The 24854-nt window shown below is 43.4% G+C and overlaps 1 protein-coding gene across 1 annotated transcript in view; it reads left to right on the top strand.

Annotated features, from left to right (window-relative positions):
- stk17a (serine/threonine kinase 17a) overlaps positions 1-24854 on the top strand; it is a 122279-nt gene that overhangs the window by 16991 nt on the left and 80434 nt on the right. Inside the window, exon 2 of the mRNA XM_070880032.1 lies at positions 15073-15285. Within this exon, the coding sequence (XP_070736133.1) occupies positions 15073-15285 (213 nt within the window). The remainder of the gene's footprint in view (positions 1-15072; positions 15286-24854) is intronic.

Raw genomic sequence — 24854 nt, 5'->3', positions numbered from 1 at the left:
GCTACATAGGCATTTCACTGCAGCAGCATGTGTGTTAATTAAAAGTCATTTGTGCACTACTCCACATGTCTGAATCTGATTAAAAGAACCCACAATATCACAACTGGCCTTTACATTTATTTTAAATGTTTGCTTGGGTTGTGAGTGATGCTGGCATGGCTCGATTGTTGCCCATCCCTCAGTGCCATGAGAAGGTAATGGCGATGGGCCGTCATCCTTGAACTGCTGCAGTTCTTGTGGTGATGGGTCGGGAATTGATGAAACGGTGCTAAATGATCAATTCGGGTTGATATGTAACTTGGAGATGATGTTGTTCTCATGATGTTGCTGCTCTTTTTTTGTGGTGGTAGAGGCCACAGGTCAGGCAGGTGCTGCCAAAGTAAGTGAGTTGCTGCAGTGAGTCCTGTCGATAGTACATAATGCAGCTACAGTGTGCTGGTGGGGGAGACGATGGACTGCCCTGTTTTGGATGGTGTTAAGCAATTTTGAGTTTTTTTGTGGCAGAGTACCCTGCCTCTGCTGTGCTCTTGGAACCAAGGTGTTGCAATGGCTGGTTTAGCTTAAACTTCTGGTCTCTGTGACCCGCAAGATGTTGATGGTGGGGGAATCAGCAATAGAATTGCCACTGAAAAGAGGGGTGGCTGGGCTTCATGTCAGTGGAGATGGTCATTGCCTGGCACTTGCATGGTCTGAATGTTACTTGCCACTTAAAAGTCCAAGCCTGGATGTTCAAATCCTGTGGTAGGCTGGAATGAGCTGCTTCATTATCAGTTTTGAATGGAGCTGAACACTGGAATTGTCAACAAGTAGCCTCATTCCTGACTTTATGATAGAGGGGAGGTCACCGATGGAACATATTTAGGCTGAGGACACAGTCTGTGGAACCCGTCCAGCAATGTCCTTACTCTTACAGCAATTATTAGCCTCCAACAACCATACCAGTATATGTTTGGTTTGATTCCAGCCACTGCAGAGTTTTCTTCAGACAACTTCTTGGATTCTGTTTTGCTGGGGCTCCTTGCTGCCATACTAGGTTGAATGCCGCCTTGACGTCAATGGCAGCTACTTGCACTTCTCCTTAGGAATTCCACACTTGTGCCCATGTCAAGGCTGTGATAAGATTTGGAGCCAAGTGGTTCTAGCAAAACCTGAATGGAGCGGCTTATTGGTAAGTAGCTGTCACTTGATGGCACTATTGATGATTGCTTCTCGTGCTTAGGTGGCTGATCTGGTGCTAATTGGCTGCGATTGAGTTGAACTATTTTTGTGGATCGGACTTCTGCTTGAGACCAGTCTACAATAAACATTTTTTGTAAGGAATTTCTCACTGTTGTAGCCTCCACACACCATTCCTAGCCATGGAGGATTGGCAATTAATCTAACCCCAGGCTTCTTCCAATTGTTCTGTATAACCAGCTGCTTGGAAGTGCCCAAGAGCAGCTAGAGGTAACCTTTTCCAATTTTCCCTCTTGCTTTGCATGGAAGCACCTGGCCTGTACTTTGAGCTTTATCACAATTACATGACTGGTGATTGGGACTTTGTGCAGAATTATGGGTATGACCCTCCATCTTGCCACTCCATGTTACAATACTGCTGAGCCACTATGCACTCCAAATATTACTTCATTAATTGCTGAATTCAGGTGCACTAACATCTGACTGAAGCGAAATAGGTCAGGTGGCAACAAAAAAGGACATTCTATGGTTTTCAAAGATAAGGTTGCTCCAGATTGATGTTCTGCTGTGGTTAACTGTTCATTTGTGGCAAGCTCTTAAAGATAGTCTTGGTTTTGCATTGCTGGGATATGTGTAAGGATGCCAGTATAACCAGTAGGATGATTAGGTTGCTGATAAAGGCATAAATCCTTGTTTCTATATGACCTAACCCGGCATAATCCAGGAGCTAGGAATAAAGTTGAAAATTACAAATTTTAACATTAAGGTAATTAATCATAGGAATACAATGCAATCTTGTACATTTCTGTATGTACATCTCCAGGGTCTACATTTTATTCTTGAACAGCAGTTAATGTACTTTACAAAACCTTAAACATTGAATAATGAAAACCATCACTGTCTGGTACTAATTGACCTGGTTTTGGACCAAAGACCTTTAGTGGCTTATTATGTTGCGTCAGGACATAGCCACAGGGAATCACTGGAGTCTGTTGATTTGTCAGCATTTATCAGATCAGCCTTCTGTCCTTTAAAACTCACATTTTGCTTTAAATGCTACCCTGTTTCATTATAAAATGTAATATTTCCAGATCACTGCTTATTACTTACTAGAGGCTACCAATTAAAGAGAACATAGAATAGAGTTTCTAGATCACATATCAGCAATTCATGACCCACGGCCATAAATTCAATTCTAGTGCGTTTGCATGCATGACCACTGCACAAGTTCATAAGCCATCAGTGCTGCTTGTGTGTGAATATCATTAGTGATTATTTTAGTAAGTGACAGAGCACACAGTAAATGTATAATGTTTCTGTGAAGGAATTAGTATCTAAACCGAATCCTCCTGAATATTAAGATGGGCTGAATTACAGATGAATGAGTGGTCAATTGTGCACATTCAAACCCCCAACTAATGAGGAACTTTATACACTGAAATAATTTATCCATCTAAATGTTTAGTATTTTTGCACATTCTTTTTTCCAAGTGCTCCTTTTGAAGGTTCAGTTGGGCAATGCACTGCCTGATGCAATGCGGATCCATGTAGCCCAGAAAGGACCTAACTTCAATCCTTTTGCCTGTGCTGAGTTAGTGGATGTCAGCTAGCGCAGTAATGGAACGGTTGCAATTGTCTCCATGGCCCTGGGTTAGAAAGGAGTGGCCCAGCGTTTCCACTTCAGTGACACGCTAAATGTGGACATTGGGTGAGGACAGAATGGAGCTCCTCTGCAATGCACTCTCATATTTAATCTAGCCCTTATTGTTGAAAGTTGCAAATAAAGAACAGCTGATTTGACAGGGAACTGGAAGGTAGCCAGTGCCTTTAGGGGAAGAGAAAATTGGGTGGGTGGGGGAAAGTCATTTTTCCTATTGTTTTCTTATCCTAAATACAGCCAATGTTGTAGCAACTTGAGGGCATAGATGATGAAATCAATTGGTAATTAAAAATATAGATTTTAATGCAGAATGGACATTTGAATTCATATGGTGTAAGATTTAAAAAAATAATCTGCTTGTTCTAACATGAGATCATTCAATTAATCGGCCATGGGTTTTCACGTAGAGTTCCAAGATCAGGTTTAGTCTTCAGGTGAGGGGTAATTGGACCAAGTTGTGCAGATGTAATTCAGTTCACGTTTTAAAGTTATATATTCTGTCCTTCATTTAATGTAATACTTTGATTTGATTTATAGTTAAACAGCAAAAATTACATCAATTTAGGAAGTGGAGAAGGTGCTTCTTTGCAGTAGAGGTTGAGGAGCTGGGAGATGCAGAGCTGAGGCTCCCCCCTCCCCCCCCCCCCTTCCAGGCTGTATGCTTTTTAATAACAGACAGAACACATTCCATTTCTAAACTGCCAATGGATTTTGCAATTGAAGCCTGTGTATGATCCAAGGGCTATTCTAGATAATGTGATTCAAAACTGTGTTGTCATCAATGCAGTTATTGAGTGGTTTTGTTTGTCTTCTGGTGACAGTGGAATTATGCTGCCAGGTGTGTCCTAGTTTGTAGTAATCCCCTGCGATGCTGGATAGCAATGTGTTAAGCCACTGTAAGTCTACAGCTTGTTTACAATGTTGAAATTTGTCAAATTAGCGTGCAGGGAATTTGGACTTGCTGGGAGCCTGCTCCTGATTTCCACTGCTTTGAGAGGTCGTAGCGGTCAATTCTTCCAATTTTGCAGGAGGCTTGTTGATTTTAAATCTATATCCTCTAGTGCTGTGCTCTGTCCAAATCAAATAACCTGCCGGCATCTACATCATCTATGTCATTGAGCATTTTAAAAATGTGGATGTGTTTCACTTCCCAAGTTCAGTTCTGTGAGTTTCTCTTCATAAATTAGACTCCTGAGTCCTGGAATCATCCTTGTTGCACTTCATTCAAATACATTCAAATATTTTTGAAGGGAACTTGCCTAAAATGCACACAATAAGATAAATGTTGCAAGACTTTGCACTTCCAGCTCAGCATTATATGTAGCCATTGTATATTGGAAAACCACAGCATACTGCCAGTGATTCTTCAATAAGCCCTGGCTCTGTGTGAGGTCCCAGCAATGGTGCAAGTTCTGGCAAAATTGACCATAATATGCTAAATGTGGACTAACCATTCATCATGCAAACAATTCATGCTTCCTCTTCCAATGTGCAATATCCTACATTCACCTACATTTAAAGTCCATCTCTGCAGTTAATTCAGATTTATTGGCTTTCAATCTGCCATATACTTGTCACCTGTCATATTTTGTAATCTCTGCAAAGTTTATATTAAAAGCAGTACTTTTTTCAATATTAGTTGTGAATAGTGTGAACAACAGAATACCAAAACCAATGTCTCTGAAATTCCAAGAAGCATTTTTATTTCATCCTCACCTTCTGTTTCCTGTTGCAGGGCAGTTTTGAACCCAGCTGGCTAACTTGAGATTAATTCCATGAGCCATAAATTTCTTCAGTCTCACTTACGGAATCTCATCAACTACCTTCTGAAAATCCAAGCAATTTCTATTCAGTGGATATCCACCAAACACTAGTTTAGTTGCCTATTCAAAGAAAATCCAGTAGATTAGTGAGGCATGACCTATTGTTTCTAAATCCTTGCTAATTACTCCTTGTAATGTCAGCATTCTTCAAATGAGCAGTGGTTTATGGATCTGTTCCTGGACACCGCCGAAGTTTCTGCCCACGTTCTAATCAGCGACCTGCTCCAACTGGACAGGGCGTTGATGAGACCACACCTGGAGTATGGCGTACAGTTTTGTTCTCCTTTTATTTAAGGAAGGATATACTGTACTTGCATTGGAGGCAGTTCAGAGAAGGTTCAGGAGGTTGATTCTTGCGATGAAGGGGTTGTCCTATGAACAAAGATTGAGCAGGTTGGACTTATACTCATTGGAGTTTAGAAGACTGAGAGATGATTGTATTGAAACGTATAAGATTCTGAGGGGGCTTGACAGGGTAGATGCAGAGAGGATGTTTCCCCTTGTCGAGGAATCTAGAACTAGGGAGCATAGTTTCAGAGCAGAGGTGCGGCGAGAGATCATGGCAGAGGTGCAGCGAATGACCGTGGCAGAGGAACAGAAAGAGATCGGGGCCCAGGAGAGGCAACAATTCGGGGTCCAGAAGAAGCGAGTGGCCCAGGGGATATGTGTGCACACTAGGTCAGTGTAGCAGAGCTGGTCTCCAGTTGTCTTGGTTAATCCTTGCTATTGGACCAAGACCTAGCTCTGTCAAGCCCGTGTGGTGGCTGGTGTGCAACGGCCACCACACGTTTTTTTTTTTTAAATCCACGCACCGGCATCTTCCACCCTTCAACATGTAGTTCACGACCTGGAATATCAGGTTCTTCATCGAAACACCTGTGAACTCACCCCTTTTTGGTGTGGAAGCAAGTCATCCTTGACACGAAGGACCGCCTAAGGACAAGGTTTATGGATGCACTATACTGGTGTCCCAGTAGAGAACTTTACTCTTCCTATGTGATGAAAAATTAAAAAGGACCCTCCAATGGATAGGTAGCTTGTCTTGTATTTTATTTTAGTTCATCACTTAGCTCGGCAGTGAAATTTGTAATACGAGAATTCAGCACCCTGTACTCTCATCTCATTTCCAAGTGCAGGAAGACTAGCAAATGCAATGATCTCATTTGCTAAGTACAGCTGTTATTGACCAACAAACCTCAACCAGCGCAACAGTAAGCTTTCACTCTTTTTATGGAAGTGGTTTAAGGTAATTTTTACAAAGTGCCACCGGTCCTGTGCAGCCAACTACAAGCCAGGACTCACTAAGAACAGTGGCTTGGAAGATCCACAGAAAATGGGTCCTCCTGGCAGCTTGTAGGTGGCTGCACAAGACCCACGCTTTAGGATCTCATTGGCACCAGTGCTGAACCTCTGCAAAATCATCATATCATAGGCAGTCCCTCAGAATCGAGGAAGACTAACTTCCATTCTTAACATAGGTCCTTAGTGGCTGAACAGTCCAAAAGGAGAGCTACAGTCTCTGTCACAGGTGGGACAGATAGTCGTTGAGGGAAGGGGTGGGTGGGACCGGTTTGCCGCACGCTCTTTCCGCTGCCTGCGCTTGATTTCTGCATGCTCTCGGCAATGCGATTCGAGGTGCTCAGCGCCCTCCCAGATGCACTTCCTCCACTTAGGGCAGTCTTTGGCCAGGGACTCCCAGGTGTCAGTGGGGTTGTCGCACTTTATCGGGGAGGCTTTGAGGGTGTCCTTGTAATGTTTCCGCTGCCCACCTTTGGCTCGTTTGCTGTGAAGGAGTTCCGAGTAGAGCGCTTGCTTTGGGAGTCTCGTGTCTGGCATGCGAACGAATATGCCTTTGCTGACTGACTGAATTGAAGCTCGCAAATATATATTTTTTTTATGTGAGCCATCTCTTGAGTATTGAAAGTTTTGTAGTCCCCATTGTTGACGACGATTTGATTCGTATGCAAATCAACAGAACCATCTGGTCTTAGCCAGCAGTCTTTGCAGACTTCTGAATGAGAGAAGAATAAGTCTAGCCATGTCAATCACTGCGTTCCAAAGGTAGGAATCCCTTCCTTTCGGGGAATGCTCAATTCTCGTGATGTGAATGTTAGATTGGTTGTGACTTTCTGTTTCTTGCTCCATGTTGGCATTCATTAAGCTTTTTTGTAGAATCATATCGTTAGTAAATCTAGATCACTTTGCAGGAACATTTATATTTTTCTTGAAGTGCTAATTGTTTACATTCCTTGCCTGCTATCCATTGTGGAAGATCGCTCATGCCACCTTTTTATATTGCAGCACTTCTGCGAACAGTAATCCCAACCTTGATGCAGTGCGGTTATGTTGAGTGAGGTAATGTCACTGCCACCAGACATGACCGAAGCAACTTTGTGAGGTGTTTCTCCAAGGTTCCTTTGGAGGCAGTTGTGCCATGGGTGGCAAATTAAAAAGTGGTGCTGACTGCAGGCTGACTCGAGTACTCAAGTCCTACTTGCTGTTCTATACGAACCTTCTTCAGTCATCAGGCCAGATCCATGGCTGGAAAATAAAAACAGCATTTGTGCCTTTCTGCATAGTTGCTTGTTCCAGTTGATTGTTGTGGAATTTGGCCTGCAAGATAAACTGGGCGGATTCCACAGCAGTGAGAGTCCCAGCACATTATAGAAGCAGTTCTGCAGGAACTAAAGGAAATATTAATATTCTTGACTGTGAGGTCTCGTTGCTATTGCTCTATATACATTTTAATCTCTTGTTTGACAGACAGAATTATTAATCTGTCCATTGACGGATTCCATTTAGTTACGGGGCATGCAAGTCTTTTGTAATCTTTTCCTTATCCGTTTTACTTTGTAGCTAGTTCTTTTGTTGCAAAGACCACGATCATGGCTTCTCTTTTTTGGAGGGTTTTCTTTTTCACAGTGGTGCTGAATTGTCTCTGCATAATTAGCACACATTCTGCGTTGTTTGCAATTTGTGGTTTGAGTTTTTGTTGCAGATGGATTTTTTCAAGTATTGGAGAGTTGATATGTACTTTCACACATTTTTAGTTGTATTACTATCCTGCATAATGAAGTTGCCGTTCCACTGACACTATTAGTTCAGACTTTGGAGCCAGTACCAGCATTTTACTGCAAAGTTCTACTCCTTTATTCCAGCAGTAGACTCGCAGTCCTAGGAAAGTGCAGACTTATTCACTCCACCTGCTTTTGATAGTTTTTCATTCAATGTGAAATCAAATTAAATGCATCCTACTATATAAGCTGGTGATTGTTGTCTCAGGACAAGTAACCTGTCCAATGAAACCTAAGTATGTTCAAAGGGAACTTCTTTTTTGTCCCTTTTAGACTTCTGTGATAAATAAACTTTTTTTTTTGTCACTGCATGTTCTTCAAACTCTCTTGTGACTATATGTTCACATAATGGGTCACTGTATTTGGCAGGGGAGAGGGGGAAAAAGAGAAGTGCAGTGTGAGAATGACTTCATCTGTTAGCAATGTAGTCACACAAAAGAATTGATTTAGATTTTTTGGGGGGAGGGCACATGTTAAAATTAGATTCAGGGCAGCAGCATGTTCCTGCATCCAGCTGGTGGCCTCCAGTTCATGTCAGGCCAGGAAATGATTTGCCTTCACACCAGGAAACCCTGAGCATTTGAATCATGTACTGTCTGTATCAGTGAAAAGTATCCAATTCTGTCCTCTACCTCTTGATGCCATTAAGTAAACCTCTACTGTTAATTTGAATGTAGAATAAATGACTTGACAGCAGGCATTTACTTGAATGTAATCCATCTCAGCGGATTATGTAATGTGCTGCCCTGTTATGAAGCTTGCGTATCAGTACTTCACAGCTGTGTGTCCACTCGCTGCTTTGAACTGACCTAATGGGTCCACTGTATGCTTGTATTCACTCTATTGCACATGCCATTTTCCCCTTCTAATCCTGATTGGCCCCAGTCCCAGTATAAACTATAGATACCATTTTTGGGGATGAATAAGACAAATGGGGTTTGGGGAAAATTGTGGAAGGAGCATTTGTGCTCTGCAGAAGTACAACTCTTCTCCCATTGTAAAATGTTAGCAACATTTCCCCACTGCCTATGATAATGATGATGTACCACTGTGTTACAGTTCAGTTGTTTTCATTGTTTCCTACCTGCAATTTGCCTCATTTTTGTTGAGGGAAATCAGGCAATATTGAGGGCTGACCCAATTGCACATCGCCCTGGCTTACATCTTTGTTTCATACTAGCATCAGTTTATTTAGTTCACTGCAATGTTTACTCTATTTGAGGTCTGAATTTTATTTGTAGGCTGGCATACCTAGTTCTAACTGTTACAGTTAAGGTTTTAAAAACACCATTTCCCCTTCAGTTCGGGCTGCCAAACCTCTTGGATTGTCCAGGTTCCTCCCGGAATGGGGCTTTTATCTCCCAGGTACTATTGCTTGCAGCCCTGGAGAACTTCAGCCTTTAACTGGGGGTGGTGGGGGGCGGGGGGGGGGGGCGTGAAACTCCGCATTTCTGGAGCGCCGGGAGCAGCAGCAATGTTGGGAGTGGGAGTGGCATCGAGAGGAGTAGCCAGTGAGCGGGGGAGTGAAACCTGAGGACTTTACTCTGAGTGAATAGTGAAAGATTGTTTCTACATGGGGAACAAGCGGACAAAGACTGAGGATTTTCACTGGATGAATCAAGGGGGGGGGGGGAGGGAGATGGAAGGGTTTTGCACTGAGAGCTTTTATACCATGGGAAGCATCACCACAAGTGACTATATACAGGCAGACACTAGAACATCATTTATGAGTATTTGGAAAAGGAGGAATATAAAAGGATCTGGGAGGACAATGGTTACAGAAGAGAGTGCCAGCATTACATGGCCTACTTCTGTGCTGTAATTTCTATCATTCTATGAAATTTATTCTTGAGTCCCAGGGAACGGTTTAGAAATGATGAGCTGAGTTTCGGACAATGTGCCTTGTGCGAAGTTCTCCAAGCAGCGAACCTGTTGTCATCTGTGCAATCCCTTGGTTTGGTTCAGGTCAGTCAATGCCAGCCAGGTTTAATGTGTGAAGTCCACGTACAGATCGGCTCTGATTGAGGCTCCCAGCTCAGAGGTGGCTGCTTCACACACAGCCCGCATCCAAATCAGAGTCAAAGGAGATGAGGAGAGAGATGAGGCCTGTTAAAAGTGACATCAACTGGGGAACCTGACCACATCATGTGCAGTGCAGGATAACACTAGACAGATTCTGCAGTTTGAGCATGTGCAATGTGTATCGTTTCCCAAAACACATCAGTATGCAGTAATGCAATAAAATAACTGCAAAAATATTTCTCCTCAGCCTTCAATACTGCATGGTTTTTTTCAAAATTATTTTAAGAAAAATTAAAGGCAAATTTAAAATGCTTTCTTCACTTTACTTATTTTTTCTTTGTAAAGCACTGAAGTTTGTGTGTGTGTGTGCGTGCACATGTTTGTGAAAACAGACTTCAAATAATTGGACTTTACTGAGGTCCCGGCACTGTTTTCAGCGTCGGGACCTGGCTCCGCCCCCCCACCCCATGTGCTGCACTACGCCGAGGCCGAAGACTTCCTGAGGAGCTCGGAGAATTAGAAAGTAACTTTTCGGCGCCCTTTTTATTCTAGAAAATCAGTGCACCATTTTTACAGGGAGCGGAAACTTAGGCCCATTGTGTGGCTGTGTATAACAGTACTTCAGTTTGTGTTTTTGAAGTAATTTGAATACAAACTAGACCATGAATTTTAGTAGGTTTGATTTACAGGAAGACTGGCCATATGCATAGGAAGTTGATTGAAAGCCCCACCTTCTCCCATTCACTTTCCAAGAGATACAAAAATGAGATAATAAAATAACATTTTATTAAAATAGCCCTTGTGTTTAGGCTTCAGGTGAAGTAGGGTTACAGATCAGGGGGATATTAAACCAGAGCATGCCAACATTGTTCCGTGCCCATGTTAGTCATTCATTTCGGTGTCTCTTTTTTAATATTTTTGTTTAAAATTGCAGTACCACCACTGGCTGGAGAGTTTAATTACCTTGTGATGTTGTCACAGGCAGTTTCCATTATAAATATGAACATAGCAATTTATAATGAAAAAATTGTGGGGAAGTGCATTCAGATGTAATGCATAATACTCTTGTATATCAAAAGACAATGGTATTTTTCCAGGAGCCAATCATAAAACAATTCTATGTTTAGAGTTCTGCTAGGAAAGTACAAACCAGTATTCCCAGAGCCATCCTCTCACAATGCTGTCAGCTTGTTGCCTTTCTTCTTCCCACTCCTGAACAGACTCCAAGAACCCATCAGTGAACCAAATCTCCTACTCCAAATCCTTTCTGCCAAGCCCTAGGTTCCCCTTCTACTGTGCTGACAAATCACAGGATACACCACTCTAAGCAGTCCAGCCAATTCCTGTGAAGCTCCAGGAACCCACTCACTTTCCTCCCCTGCCATCAAAGGCTATGACTAGAATAGGGACTTATATGGAGAGACTAGAGAAGTTGGGGTTGTTCTCCTTACAGCAGAGAAGGTTAAAAGGAGATTTGATAGAGACGTTCAAAATCATGAATGGTTTTGTTAGAGTAAATAAGGAGAAACTGTTTCCAGTTGCAGAAGGATTGGTAACCAGAGGACACAGATTTAAGGTAATAGGCAAAAGAACCAGAGGCAAGATGAGTAAACATTTTTTTATGCAGCGATTTGTTATGATCTGGAATGCACTGCCTGAAAGGATGATAGAAGCAGATTTAGTAATAACTTTCAGAAGGGAATTGGAGAAATACTTGAAGAGGAAAGTTTAGCAGGACTATGGGAACAGAGCGGGGGAGTGGGACTCATTGCATCGCTCTTTCAAAGGGCTAGCACGGGCATGATGGGCTGAATGGCTCCTTTCTGTACTGTATCATTCTAAGATGCTATGGCTGCCCACAGTGCTGTTAAGCCTCATGATCTCCAACTCCTTCCCTGCGTCCCTTTAGTCTGGTGTATCTTGTCGTGTACCCTCCGCTTTTTTTTAAAAAAAGCTACAGGATAAAAGTAAAATACATTTGTCAGTACAGTGCAATAATCAAGGCTGCTGAATGACAGTTTCACAGAAAAACCAACAGTTTTGGAACTCAATCCTCAAACACTGATAATGTCACAAGACAATATCATAAATGCAGAATTTGATTTTTTCAGTTGCTATACATTGGTGGCCATGATAACATGTGGAACATAACATAGCATAATACCTCTATTTATGGTAAAGCATATCCACTGACTCACTGAGCAATGCCATAGGAGGTCTGTACATACACACTTGCCTGCTCTCATGCATTTTATATATTATAATATATATTGAATGTACTTAGCATTTTTACTGAACTAGTTCACCTTCGAAGGATCATTTGAGCCAGTCTAGGTGCCTGCCAACAATAATACCACAGTTGTGAAAAGACCATTGTTGCACCTTTTTAAGGACTCTGGTCTCAAGGCCATTTGGTTACAGTCCTCATGATTGACAGTGGAAAATAACATTCCAGTTGGACTGGTATCTAAAAACAAGGCTAGTCCACATTGTCAATGCTGTTCCCAGCCTGGTAGTTCATTTCCTTTTGATAAAGTGCCAAGGTGGGAAATGAGCTCATAATTGAGCAGCAGAGCACCATCCTGTCATGACATAAGTCCCAATGATTGAGTCCTTTACTCCATCTCATGAGACTGTATTAGGAAAGTATACTAATGCAATAAACACATGGGTAATTAAAATTTGGAAAATGCGGTTTATGATCCGAGTACCAAACTTCTCTTTTTTTTTTCTTTGCTCTCCTTGTGATTGAAACCTAGTGAATTCCACTCTAAGTAATACAGAAAATATCCATCTAACTATTCAGATGTGGTCAAAAACTATTTTTCAAAAAAGGAGTCTGTGGCAGAAAAACAAAGCTAAATTGTTTGCAGCTGTATTTAGCAATGCCAGAGTAAATCTTGGTTCATCATCCAGAAGACCAGCAATGTTCAACTTTTTGAATTACATTTGCTCAAATAAAGCCGTGGGGTAGAAGTTTACTTTTAAATTTGCAAGTCGCTCTCCCACAATGTTGCTCATAGGCCGACAGGGATGTGGAGCACAGTTGTGATGTTTAGCTGCTAACCTGATCACTGCTTTAAGACTATTGCTCAAGTACTCCATGCGGGGAATTGGTCTAAACAGGAAAATCCAAACATTTGCAGCTTTTTGTAAATTGTCAATCTGAGCAATTGCAACAACATGTAAATTCCAAGTCAGAAGAGCACATCATGAAACATAGTCTCGGCAGTTGTTACCAATTGTGTTTGCTTTTAACTTTCATTTAAATTGCCAATTTTTAAAAGAATGTTAATGTGACTAGCTGATCAATTACTTCAATGATCATTAACCTGAATGTCTCTAGGTTCACTTTTTGTGTGTGTCTCTCTTCCTACGCTCAGATGCTGCTGTTTAGATTAATTATGGGTCCCCGCAAGTCATATTCTATGATGGATTAGAATTCACTTGATAAGTGAATTTACTTTGTCATTTTAACACAGATTTTAAACTAGACCTAAGGGCTGTTGTAATACAGGATATTTTGTGCTCATTACATTTAAATTGCGAACTAAATTGCAATCAGAATTCTTTTTAATTGTAGTTTGTTTATAATCCCAAATCTATACCTATTTTCAATATTGTGTATAGTTTACTTATATTTATTTTAAGGCGAAAGATGATAGCAATAGGGAGAGGAACTGTATTCATTTAAGAACTTAAGAACATAAGAATTAGGAGCAGGAGTAGGCCATACGGCTCCTCGAGCTTGCTCCAGCATTCAATAAAATCATGGTTGATCTTCGACCTCAACTCCACTTTCCTGCCCTATTCCCATATCCCTTAATTCCTCTGGAGTCCAAAAATCTATCCATCTCTGCTGTGGATGCTCAACGACTGAGCATCCACAGTACTTTGAGGCAGACAATTCCAAAGGTTCACAACCCTCTGAGTGAAGAAATTCCTACTTATCTCAGTCTTAAAAAGACGGTCCGTTATCCTGAGACGCTGCTGCCTAGTTCTAGACTCTCCAGCCAGGGGAAACAACCTCTCCGCATCTACCCTGTCAATGCCCCTCAGAATCTTGTATGTTTCAATGAGATCACCTCTCAATCTTTTAAACTCCAGAGAGTCTAGGCCCAATCTACACAATCTCTCATCATGAGACAGCCCTCTCATCCCAGGGATTAATCTAGCAAACATTCGTTGCACTGCCTCGAAGTCAAGTATTTCCTTTCTTAAATAAGAAGACCAAGGGGCCGAAATTGCCCTCCGCCATGTTTAGGGCTGATAATTCGAATTAAATGGCGAATTACTGCCAGTACAGATGGGGCGGGGAATAGATGTGCCGCTTCGCGCTGGCGCGTAGCAAAGTCCCCCCTGCCCCCTCACTTAAAGAGGAGGGACACTGCGAGGCCTCCTTGGTGCCCACTGGGCCACTTGGGAGGGGTTCGGCCAGGCCAGTGGCCCGGCACCCAAGAAGGGGTGCCGGGCTGCCTGTTGGTGGCCCGGCCGAACCGGCGGCCGCCATTGTCGGGCCGACTGCAGAGTCGGGCGACAATTAAAACAAAATGGCAACTGTGGTGGTGCGCCCTCCCCCTTTTAAGGGCGGACCCGCTGCCCAGCCACTGGCAATTTCTCTGTGCAAAGCTGTCGGGGGCATCAACTAGCAGCGGCTGCGCTCCCATGGGGCAGTAAGGGATCGGTGCGTGGCAACAACGGGTTGGAGCACCGGGCGGGACAGAAATACGGGCCCGGCGGTAACGGGCCTTAAAAAAAGCAGCAATTTCGGCCCCCAAAACTGTATAGTACTCCAGGTCTGGTCTCACCAAGCCCTGTACAGATGTAGCAAGCGCCTTGTACAATTGTAGCATACTTTAAAATATTGTACTTGTATTCAGTAGTTGTTGTCAACATTACTATACCAGGTCATTGTTGTGTTGATGCACTTACTGTGCTAGGTACTGGGAAAGCTACATGATGTTGCTGATTTCACGACTACTATAGTTTGCAGAGCTATGACTGTTTAAATATTAAGCACGACATACTTTGATGTTTGGACCCATGCACTCAAAACTAAATGGAGTGCAACAAAAGCGAATTAACCCCAATTGTTGGTTGCATGCCTATCTTTTTCTGATTCCTGGATTTGAACCCAAGTTTTAAGCAGTGAGGGGTATTTTCTGAAATTACCTTTGCTAACTATATTTTTAATTGCTGCTTTGGATTAGGATGAAGTGACTATATTAACTATTTAAAGTATCTAGTGATATAGTGAAGTCTTGAATAAGTGCTGTCCATTAAAATACGGAAATATTTTTTGTTGTTGTTTGCACAGAGGTAAATTTGCAGTCGTTAAAAAATGCACCGAAAAGGCTACGGGGAAGGAGTATGCTGCCAAATTTATGAGGAAAAGAAGGAAGGGTCAAGACTGCCGAATGGAAATTATTCATGAGATTGCAGTATTGGAATTGGCTAAATCCAATCCTTGGGTCATCAACCTGTATGAGGTGTATGAGACGGCATCAGAAATGATCTTGGTTTTAGAATAGTAAGTATAATTTTCTTCTTTTTCTACCTAACTTTTCTCCTGATTTTTTTTAACTGTAGAATGTTGAGCATTTTAAATCGGTCACTGCCTTTATTCTGATTTTAGAACTGTCAAGCTGTGAGTTGTGTAACTGTAAGATGGTTTTTGGTTAACGTTGTTGTTTGACCAAATTGAGAAATTTTCATTCCATCTATCCATGAGCATTATACTTTTTTCTATTGTAACTCTTGGGCTTCTCCCAATGCAAATATTGTCCAATTGTACACATGGTCTGGATTGTAATCATCTGAATGAATACTGGGAACATAGCATTTCCATCCCTTGAGAGAGAACCCTCTGAATCATCATGTAAACGGTGACTATGTTGTGTGTTGTTAACAGTCCTACAGTCTCTTTCCTAAACTTTCTCTTTGGAAGGAACTGTAAAAATGCCTCAACTGATTTCACTAAATATAGGTAGCATAGGGCCAATTTTCCACATTGCTGATTTTTGGCGCAGTTGTAGAGGTACGTCCTATTTTTTTTTTAGTGGACGACTGCGTCAAAATAAAGTTGCAAGTTTCACTGGAATAAACTATCATATTGGCACGGCGCAGATTGTCCTTAAGCTCTCTGGGTGGAGCTTTAAGGTCTGCGTCGAAAAACTGAGGTTGCCAGGGTAACGATGGACGCACTGAAGGGCCGAGGCTGCAAAGTGAAACATACAAGGTGCAGCAAGACATAAGCAATTGTAGAGTCCCAATGCCATTGCTATCCTGGGTCGAATGGCTCCCCCCGGTGCCGCTGCTATCCCGGGCCGGATGGCCTCCCCCGCCCCCGGTGCCATGTCTTCTTCTCGCCCTCCAAAACCTAACTCGGCTCCGCTAAAACAATGGCGTATTTTCTGCGCCGATTTTCCTAAGTTCAAGTAAGATTTTTCAGAACTCGCTTAAATGGCCAGAAATTGCGCTGCCGGCATTCCCAGTGACGTCACTCAAATCGGGAACTAAAAAAAATCGGCCATACGTAGTTTACGATGGCGCAGAAACTTTGACGAAACTTGTAGATTATAGTTTGCTCCAAAAAAAACAGCGGAAGCCAAAATAAGGGCACAGAATGGTGGCGAAAATTCAGCCCCCTATATTTTATTTTCTAACTACTGGGGCATTGGCGGTGTTTCATTCTAATAGCTGTGGTCCAACCAAATTTGAACTCGGGGAAATTTCAACCCCAGTTAAAATCAGCTAATTGTTAAAAAGCCTTTGGAATGAATGAATTTTGTATGAAGCAGGTGTTGTACACTTCATACAAGTTTTGTGTAGGATAAAAATAAGTTTCTTTAAAGGTCATTATCTATCTGTATTAAAAATTGAAGACATTGGTCCTGATCTTGACTGGGCGGGTTTTCCGGGTGGGTGGGGAGGAGTTGAGGTCAGGAAACCTGGAACTTCAGGTTCCCGCACGCTGTGGAGTTTTAACTTCACAGTGTCCTTTTTTTCCCAGCAGGTTCCCCACCCAGAAGTCAGTCTGATTTGACGGACTTGGTTCCCTGTTGGCTGGAAATACTCCAGAGGAGGCCGCAGTCCAGGAGCAGCTGGGAGCCTGGGATGGGGTGGGGTTTGAATCTTGAGGGGGGCGTGGAGGGAGGCAATCCTGGAGGGGGGAAGCAGGTTAGCTCTAGGGGCTGGGGTGAGAGAAGTACTCCTTCTCCTGGCCCACAAGCAGTGATTGAAAGGCACTTGCATCTTCCACGCAGCAGTCCTTGCTTCCCTTTAGTTGCCGGGTTTCCTGAGGCCCAGGAAACCAGGCCGGCCAGGCTTCAACTTGGACGACTCATAAAATCTGAGGTACGCAACCCCATTGTAATATTTAAATTGACAACCCAACTCCTCGGAATGGGTTGATTCCCACCTCCTGACTCTGCCTTCGTTAAAACTGGAAGTGGGAGGGTTCAAGGCAGGTTGGCTTCAGGTTTAAGATTTTTAAAATGTTCACATCCCAACCAAATCCATTCATTTTTGAGGGGACCAAATCTCCCCGTAAGTCTAAGATTTGCTAATCAGTTCTTGAACATTGCTATCCATTTCTGTCCCACGTTTCTCGGTTCTAAGATTGTTTAAAACTACATATAGTATACTCGATAAGCTATCCTTTACTTGCATTATTAATTTTGTAATTGTGATATTTTAGAGCTGTTTAAATACCATTGGTGGGCAAGGGAATACTTCTCCACTTTATCACCCAGTATCAGCATTATGTGCTTTCAGCCTATGGATAACAGAGAATAAGCAAAGAGTAAAACTCCTTTGGTTTCCCCCATTCTCAATAGCATATTCTCTATTGCTCTGATCTTGTATGAATTATTCCGCTTCCTGCCCCTGCCAACTCTGTCCCAGTTATTTACTTGCGGTGTGAGCCTCATCAAAGCCCTTGAACTTATTATCAGTACAAAAAGGAGTCTGATAAAATAGAATGCTTTGGCAATACAGTTTGTCATATTATGTACACCATTACAGAGCCAGATCCTGTACTACTGAATGACACATTGACTCCATTCCAGCAAAAAACTGGCAGAGAAATCCTCTCCTAGCTATTTTATGTGAATTCATTTCCCTGGTTGTTTCTCATACTGGTATGATATGGTTATCAACACAGTGTAATTGTGGGCTACTGCATTGAAACTACGCCCTTTAAAAAAAAAATGTAGCCTGCCAACTGATTGTGGTGATTGTGGGAATAAGTCTGTGCTATAGACTTCCTCTCCTCTCTTTTCCTATCCTCCCCTGTTCTTGAATGACTTAGTGGGGAAAGTGAAAAATTGGGTGTGATGGAGTGGAAAGGAAAGAAAGATAAGGAGGAAACAAATTTGTGTGTACTAATTGGCAGGAATGTTTGATGTTTTCAGAAGTTTCCATTTCAGGGGGAGGGGGCAGAGAAGGACCTCACATTTCTGCATTTTTATGCATTTATTGACGTGCTAGCAAATATTTCTGTTGCTGCATACAATTAAAAGTAATTTTTCTGCAATAACACTCTCTCTTTTGGTGGCTTGTACTGTCTATTGGAACTTAAAGCAGGGGTTTCCGGTAGTGTGTTCTGGAGAAATATTTGGAAACCATTGTGTTTGATAATCAAAGGCAATAATCATTCACCAAAATTGGAAACCAGGTTATCTACACGGATTGTTATGTGCATTCCATATTCTATCGATACCTCTCATACATCTTAACATTACTTTTGACCTAGGTCAGATCCTATAAGATCCTAGTGGAGCATTCTAAATTACAGAACAGAAAAAAAATAAAGATTGTTTTTACTTATCTAGGTCTTTCTCATGTCTGCAAGGCAAACCAAAATACTTCATGACCAATAGATTGCTTTTGAAGTGCCTTCACCGTTCTGTAGGAAAAAGCAGCAAGTAATTTGTGTCACAGTCCCACAAACAAATGATTTGAATGACAAAATCATTTATTTGGTGATATAGTTAGCTAGGACACAGAGAACTATTTCTTTGATTAGGACCTTTTTGCATCCACCTTGGCAGTCACATGGGACCTTAACATCTGTCCAAAAGGCAGCACCTCTGACGATGCACCATTGCCTCTGTACCACATTGAAATATCAGCCCAGATAATGGGCTCAATTTTGCCTAAATCCGTTTTTTGGCATATTGCCAGAGTTGCACCCTTTTTTCTAGACAGAACTACTCCAAATATAAATGTACCACGTTTCCCCGCTCTCTTTTTCAAAATTGGCACCATGCAGCCTGTCCTGTAGCCTCGAGGGGTGGAGCTTACTGTCTGCGCCGAAAAAACGATGCTGCCCCTCTGCGCATGCGCGAAAAAAAAGGATGTTTTTGACATGATTCCTATGAGCACGCATGCGCAGCACAGCTCCCGATCTGCAATCAGCCATTTTTAAAGAGCCAGTTGTGTATGAGAACTTTAAAATCGGAGCTGTAATACAAGATGTAATGTGGTGCAAGGACCAAGAATTTCTTACAGGATGAAGTGGAGGCACTAGTTACTGTGATTGAGACCAGATGGCAGGAGCTGGAGACCAGCAGAGGTCACACAAAAGTTCCACCCAAAGAAATGAAGAAACGCTGGAACCAACTTGCAGAAGATTACTGTGCAATGGTGACCATCCCAAGGTCTGGAGGCCAGTGCAAAAAGTGGTGGCAGGATCTTGGTCAAGTAGTTAGTGCAAGTAATATATTCATTTTTCAATGGAATTGCAATTGTAAATGTGAACATCTGTATATGTCCCACCCAGCAGAAAGATACCCTCTCTTTAAAAAAATATATATATATTTTCATCTTTGCAGAGGAAAGTGGCCCACAACAAATGGGAAAGAACTTGAACAGGAAGAGGCTTGGCAAAACTGCTCCCTTTGGAATAGAGATCACAACTTTGATGGGTCCTGCCTGGAGAAAAGCAACCACCACTGCATAAGCTAGGCCTACACTCGAGGGCGAGGGTAAGTCCTGCAAATTCCTCGTTCTGGCTTTGCTAAATGTTAAATACTGTGCTGGCTAGTCATGCTTCGATTCATGGGGATGTCTCCGTCAGCTACACTTCAGTTGATGCAATGTGCTATCATTCATCGTGGTCCTTTAAATCAGCCTGCTGTCTGCGCTGTGTGAGCCTACTCATGCCACCCACCCTGCCCCCTCCTCTGCTGTTAACCATTTGTCCATTTTGTTACATTTTGCAGAACTTGAGGTCAATCCTGATATGTAGAAGAAAATTTAGATGAGGACGAGCCTGAAGAGGAGAATATCTTCCAATCCTACCTTCCAGACCAAGAGCGTGAGGGTGAGGGGATGGATGAAGCCCCCACTGTTGTACTCACTTTGGAGGAGGTGCAGGTGCTGCCCATTGAGGTGCTAGCACTTTCCCTGAGTAGTGGCTTGATGTTGGTGGGACATTCCATCGGTTCCCACCGGCCAAGGCTAGGGATTCCAGTGGGGTACAGCGAGGCACACTCCGGGCCCCACCATCCGAGGCTGCAGGTCCCAGTGGTGGGGTGCAGCCAGGCACACCCAGGGCCTCACTATCCAAGGCTGTGGGTCCCAGTGGTGGGGTGCAGCGAGGCACATACAGGGCCTCACTATTCGAGGCTGCGGGTCCCAGTGGTGGGGTGCAGCGAGGCACACACAGGGCACCACTGTCCGAGGCTGCAGGTCCCAGTGGGAAGCTGCGAGCTACACCCAGGGTGAGGAGGGGAAGGAGATCTCGACCACACTCTCCTGAGGCGCTGGATGTAACAGATGTGGTTCAGATGATGGCAATGAGCGCGGAGAGCATTGACCTTACGCGATCACTCCTGGACACCATCGTGGGGTGATTGATGAGGTATTGGGACTGATGGGAGAAGTAACAACGCTCTCATGAGAAAGGGGAACATTGTCTGGGAACATGAGGGAGGGACTGTCGCAGGTAGCTGATGTGCTGTCAGTGAGCATGAGGGAGGGAATGTCGCAGTTAGTTCAAACACTGTTGCTCAACATGAGGGAGGACATGTCACTGGTAGCTGAGACACTGGCAGTGAACATGAGGGAAGGAATGTTGGAGTTAGCTGCTGCACTAAGGGAACACGCCCAGATCACATGCCCATTGATCGAATCAACTGCTACTCCTACTCCAATCTTTAGACCAGCCTCTGAGCCCTTCCACATTACCCACCCCCCCCCCCCCCCCCACCACCGCTTATCTAAGAAGTGCGCATTACCCGAGATGTTCGAAAGAATAAGCTTGGTACCAACCGGAGAAACGCTGTGCCACCGCCGGCGGGCAGGCAGGTGGAGTCACCAAGACCAAACGCAGTGGGCAGTCTTGGAATAAGGTAGAGGAGAGATGGGTGCAGCCTTTCTTGGTTGCTGTTGTTGTTGTTATTGTTGTAACTGTTCACAAATTAAAAGTTTTTTCTAAGTTAATAAGTGATCTTAAAATTTTAAGTGATCTTAGAATTTGTAAATGATAAGAGAAAACTTTAAAGTTTGATACAAGAAATATGTTTATTAAAGTCAAGTACAAACCTATTAAACTTTTGAATAAAATATATTTTGAATTATAACTGAATCATTTACATTATTTGTTTCATTATTAACCCAACTGTTGAAGGAATCCAGAATCATTTGTTCCATTAACACATCACAACATTACGGAACAGGTCCAAACAGTAAACATGATCCATTTAGAATAGTTGCCCCTGAGCATTCAGGCAGCAAAGCTTTCACGGATGAGCTGCTGGTACAAGGCTCGAGCAATCGTTAAAGGAGCACGGCGGCCTGCCTCCTCCGCCGTTATGCTCCGGGTTCAGGTAGTTTCATGGCTTCCTCGTCCACATCCTTCTCCTCCTTCTCCTTGTCATCTGCATCTTCCTCATCATTATCATCAGCCACTCTCACCTCAGGTGGGTCTTCTACTACCATCTGCTGCTGCGTCATGATGACTAAGTTATGCAGCATGCAGCATGTTGTGAACTGACCGACAATTTCAAGGGAGTATAGCAAGTAGCCTCCAAAATGGTCTAGGCATCAGAAATGCTGTTTCAAGATGCCAATAGTCCTCTCTATGATGCTGTGAGTCGCAATGTGCGACATTTTGTATTCCCACTCAGCTTCCGTCCGGGTTATGCTTAGGGGCGTCATGAGCCAGGTGATGAGGCCGTACCCTTTGTCTCCCAGTAGCCACCTCTGCCCTTCTGGCTGTGGCTGAAACATGGCAGATATAATGCTCTCGCGGAGGATGAACGCATCATGATGCGATGCATGTTGTTGTACGCGAGCTGTACATTAATAGAGTGGAAGCCTTTTCTGTTCCTGTAAATCACAGAATCCTCAAAGATGCTCGCAAGGCGATGTGGGTACAATCAATGCAGCCCTGTACCTTTGGGAAGCCATCAATCCTGGAGAAGCCCACAGCCCTGCCACGCATTGCCTGGGCGGTCATGTAATCATTCCTCCAGGCATGTAGTGCAGCAGTCACCTGCTGAATGTAGACATGTGTTGCGAAATGGCGCACACATCCCCCAGTTGTAGTTTGGAATGATCCGGAAAGATAGAATGAAAGTGCAGCTGTAACTTTCACTTCAACTGACAAAGCAGTCCTCCTGACGCTTCTAGGTTGCAGGTCTGTTTTACCAACTCTCAGGTCTCAGTTGCAACTTCTTTGTGAAAACGCTACCTTCTGACACAGTCTGCTTCACTCAGGCGCAGGTACAAACACCTGTCTCGATATACCCGCGTGGGTATGGCCTCCTGCCCATCATCCTACATGCTCAGAGGTTCCTCATGCGTTACGTCAAATCAATTGTCTCCTCCACAGCACCATCATGCAAAAGGCTTGCATAAGGTATGGCATTGTCAATATTGCCCCCATGCTTAAATTTTACCTCTTTGCAAGAAACTCAAAACAGCAGGCAGGCAGGACAAGGTACTTTGTTCTCCCCACAATTCTGTATGGACCATACCCAGGTGTGAGCAGGCAGTGTGATTGGGAACCCCCACCCCCCCCCAACCTCCCAGGCCACATTTGATGCGTAATGCAATCTTGTGATACATTCCACAGACCCCACCTCCCCCCGGGCTTCTTTTGCAGCTGAGCCCCTGTGTCCGGGCGAGTGTCAGATTCTGCCGGCTGACGCTCCGACCCTCCAGCCCCGTTTGCAGACATTCGGTGGTGGCGTGTCAGTAGAAAAAATATGGAAACTTACAGAATTCCACCAAACTTCCATTTACTGCATTATAAGATTAAAAAATGTAATCTTTATTATGCATATTTAAGTCTTCTTGACTCTCTCCAAAACTTCACAAACTGAAAAACAATGGCGTCTTTCTGTGTCGATTTTTCAATGTCCGCAGCTTTTTCTTAACTAACCAGAAGGTTTTTGGGGAGTGGTCACATATGCCGACCTAGGAGAAATTTGAGGGGCGGGGCAAACTTCCATAATTGACAGAACCTGACACAGATATCAGATTACGCCCCCTACGACGCGAGAAAAGCCTAATCTATAAAAATCGGAACTAACTGATTTATGCTGGCGCACATTCCCTGGGGAAACTTTAATTTTTAACTTATGGAAAAAAAAGCGTCGGCGCCAAAAAAACATAAACATAGAAAATAGGTGCAGGAGTAGGCCATTCGACCCTTCGAGCCGGCACCACCATTCAATAAGATCATGGCTGATCATTCAGTACCCCTTTCCTGCTTTCTCTCCATACCCCTTGATCCCCTTAGCCGTAAGGGCCATACCTAACTCCCTCTTGAATATATCCAATGAACTGGCATCAACAACTCTCTGCGGTAGGGAATTCCACAGGTTAACAACTCTCTGAATGAAAAAGTTTCTCCTCATCTCAGTCCTAAATGGCCTACCCCTTATCCTAAGACTGTGTCCCCTGGTTCTGGACTTCCCCAACATCGGGAACAATTTACCCGCATCCAACCTGTCCAGTCCCATCAGGATCTTGTATGTTTCTATGAGATCCCCTCTCATTCTTCTAAACTCCAATGTATAAAGGCCCAGTTGATCCAGTCTCTCCTCAAATGTCAGTCCAGCCATCCCGGGAATCAGTCTGGTGAACCTTCGCTGCATTCCCTCAATAGCAAGAACATCTTTCCTCAGTTTAGGAGTCTAAAACTGAACACAATATTCCAAGTGAGGCTTCACCAAGGCCCTGTACAACAGCAGTAAGACCTCCCTGCTCCTATACTCAAATCCCCTAGTTATGAAGGCCAACATACCATTTGCCGCCTTTACCGCGTGCTGTACCTGTATGCCAACTTTCAATGACTGATGAACCATGACACCAGGTCTCGTTGCACCTCCCCTTTTCCTAATCTGCCACCATTCAGATAATACTCTGTCTTTGTGTTTTTGCCCCCAAAGTGGATAACCTCACATTTATCCACATTATACTGCATCTGCCATGCATTTGCCCACTCATCTAACCTGTCCAAGTCACCCTGCAGCCTCTTAGAGTCCCCCTCACAGCTCACACCTCCACCCAGTTTAGTGTCATTTGCAAACTTGGAGATATTACACTTAGTTCCTTCATCCAAATCATTAATGTATAATGTAAAGAGCTGGGGTCCTAGCACTGAGCCCTGCAGCACTCCACTAGTCACTGCCTGCCATTCTGAAAAGGATCCATTTATCCCGACTCTCTGCTTCCTGTCTGCCAACCAGTTCTCTATCCACGTCAGTATATTACCCCCAATACCATGTGCTTTGATTTTGTGTGGGACCTTGTCAAAAACCTTTTGAAAGTCCAAATACACCGCATCCACTGGTTCTCCCTTGTCCACTCTGCTAGTACATCCTCAAAAAATTCCAGAAGATTCGTCAAGCATGATTTTCCCTTTATAAATCCATGCTGACTTGGACCGATCCTGTCACTGCTTTCCAAATGCGCTGCATTTCATCCTTAATAATTGATTCCAGCATTTTCCCCATGTCAGGCTAACCGATCTATAATTACCCGCTTTCTCTGCCTCCCCTTTTAAAAAGTGGTGTTACATTAGCTACTCTCCAGTCCATAGGAACAGATCCCGAGTCGATAGACTGTTGGAAAATGATCACC

Source organism: Pristiophorus japonicus, chromosome 5, assembly GCF_044704955.1.
Source record: "Pristiophorus japonicus isolate sPriJap1 chromosome 5, sPriJap1.hap1, whole genome shotgun sequence".
Lineage (NCBI taxonomy): Eukaryota > Metazoa > Chordata > Chondrichthyes > Pristiophoridae > Pristiophorus > Pristiophorus japonicus.
This window is presented reverse-complemented; position numbering and strand designations above follow the sequence as displayed.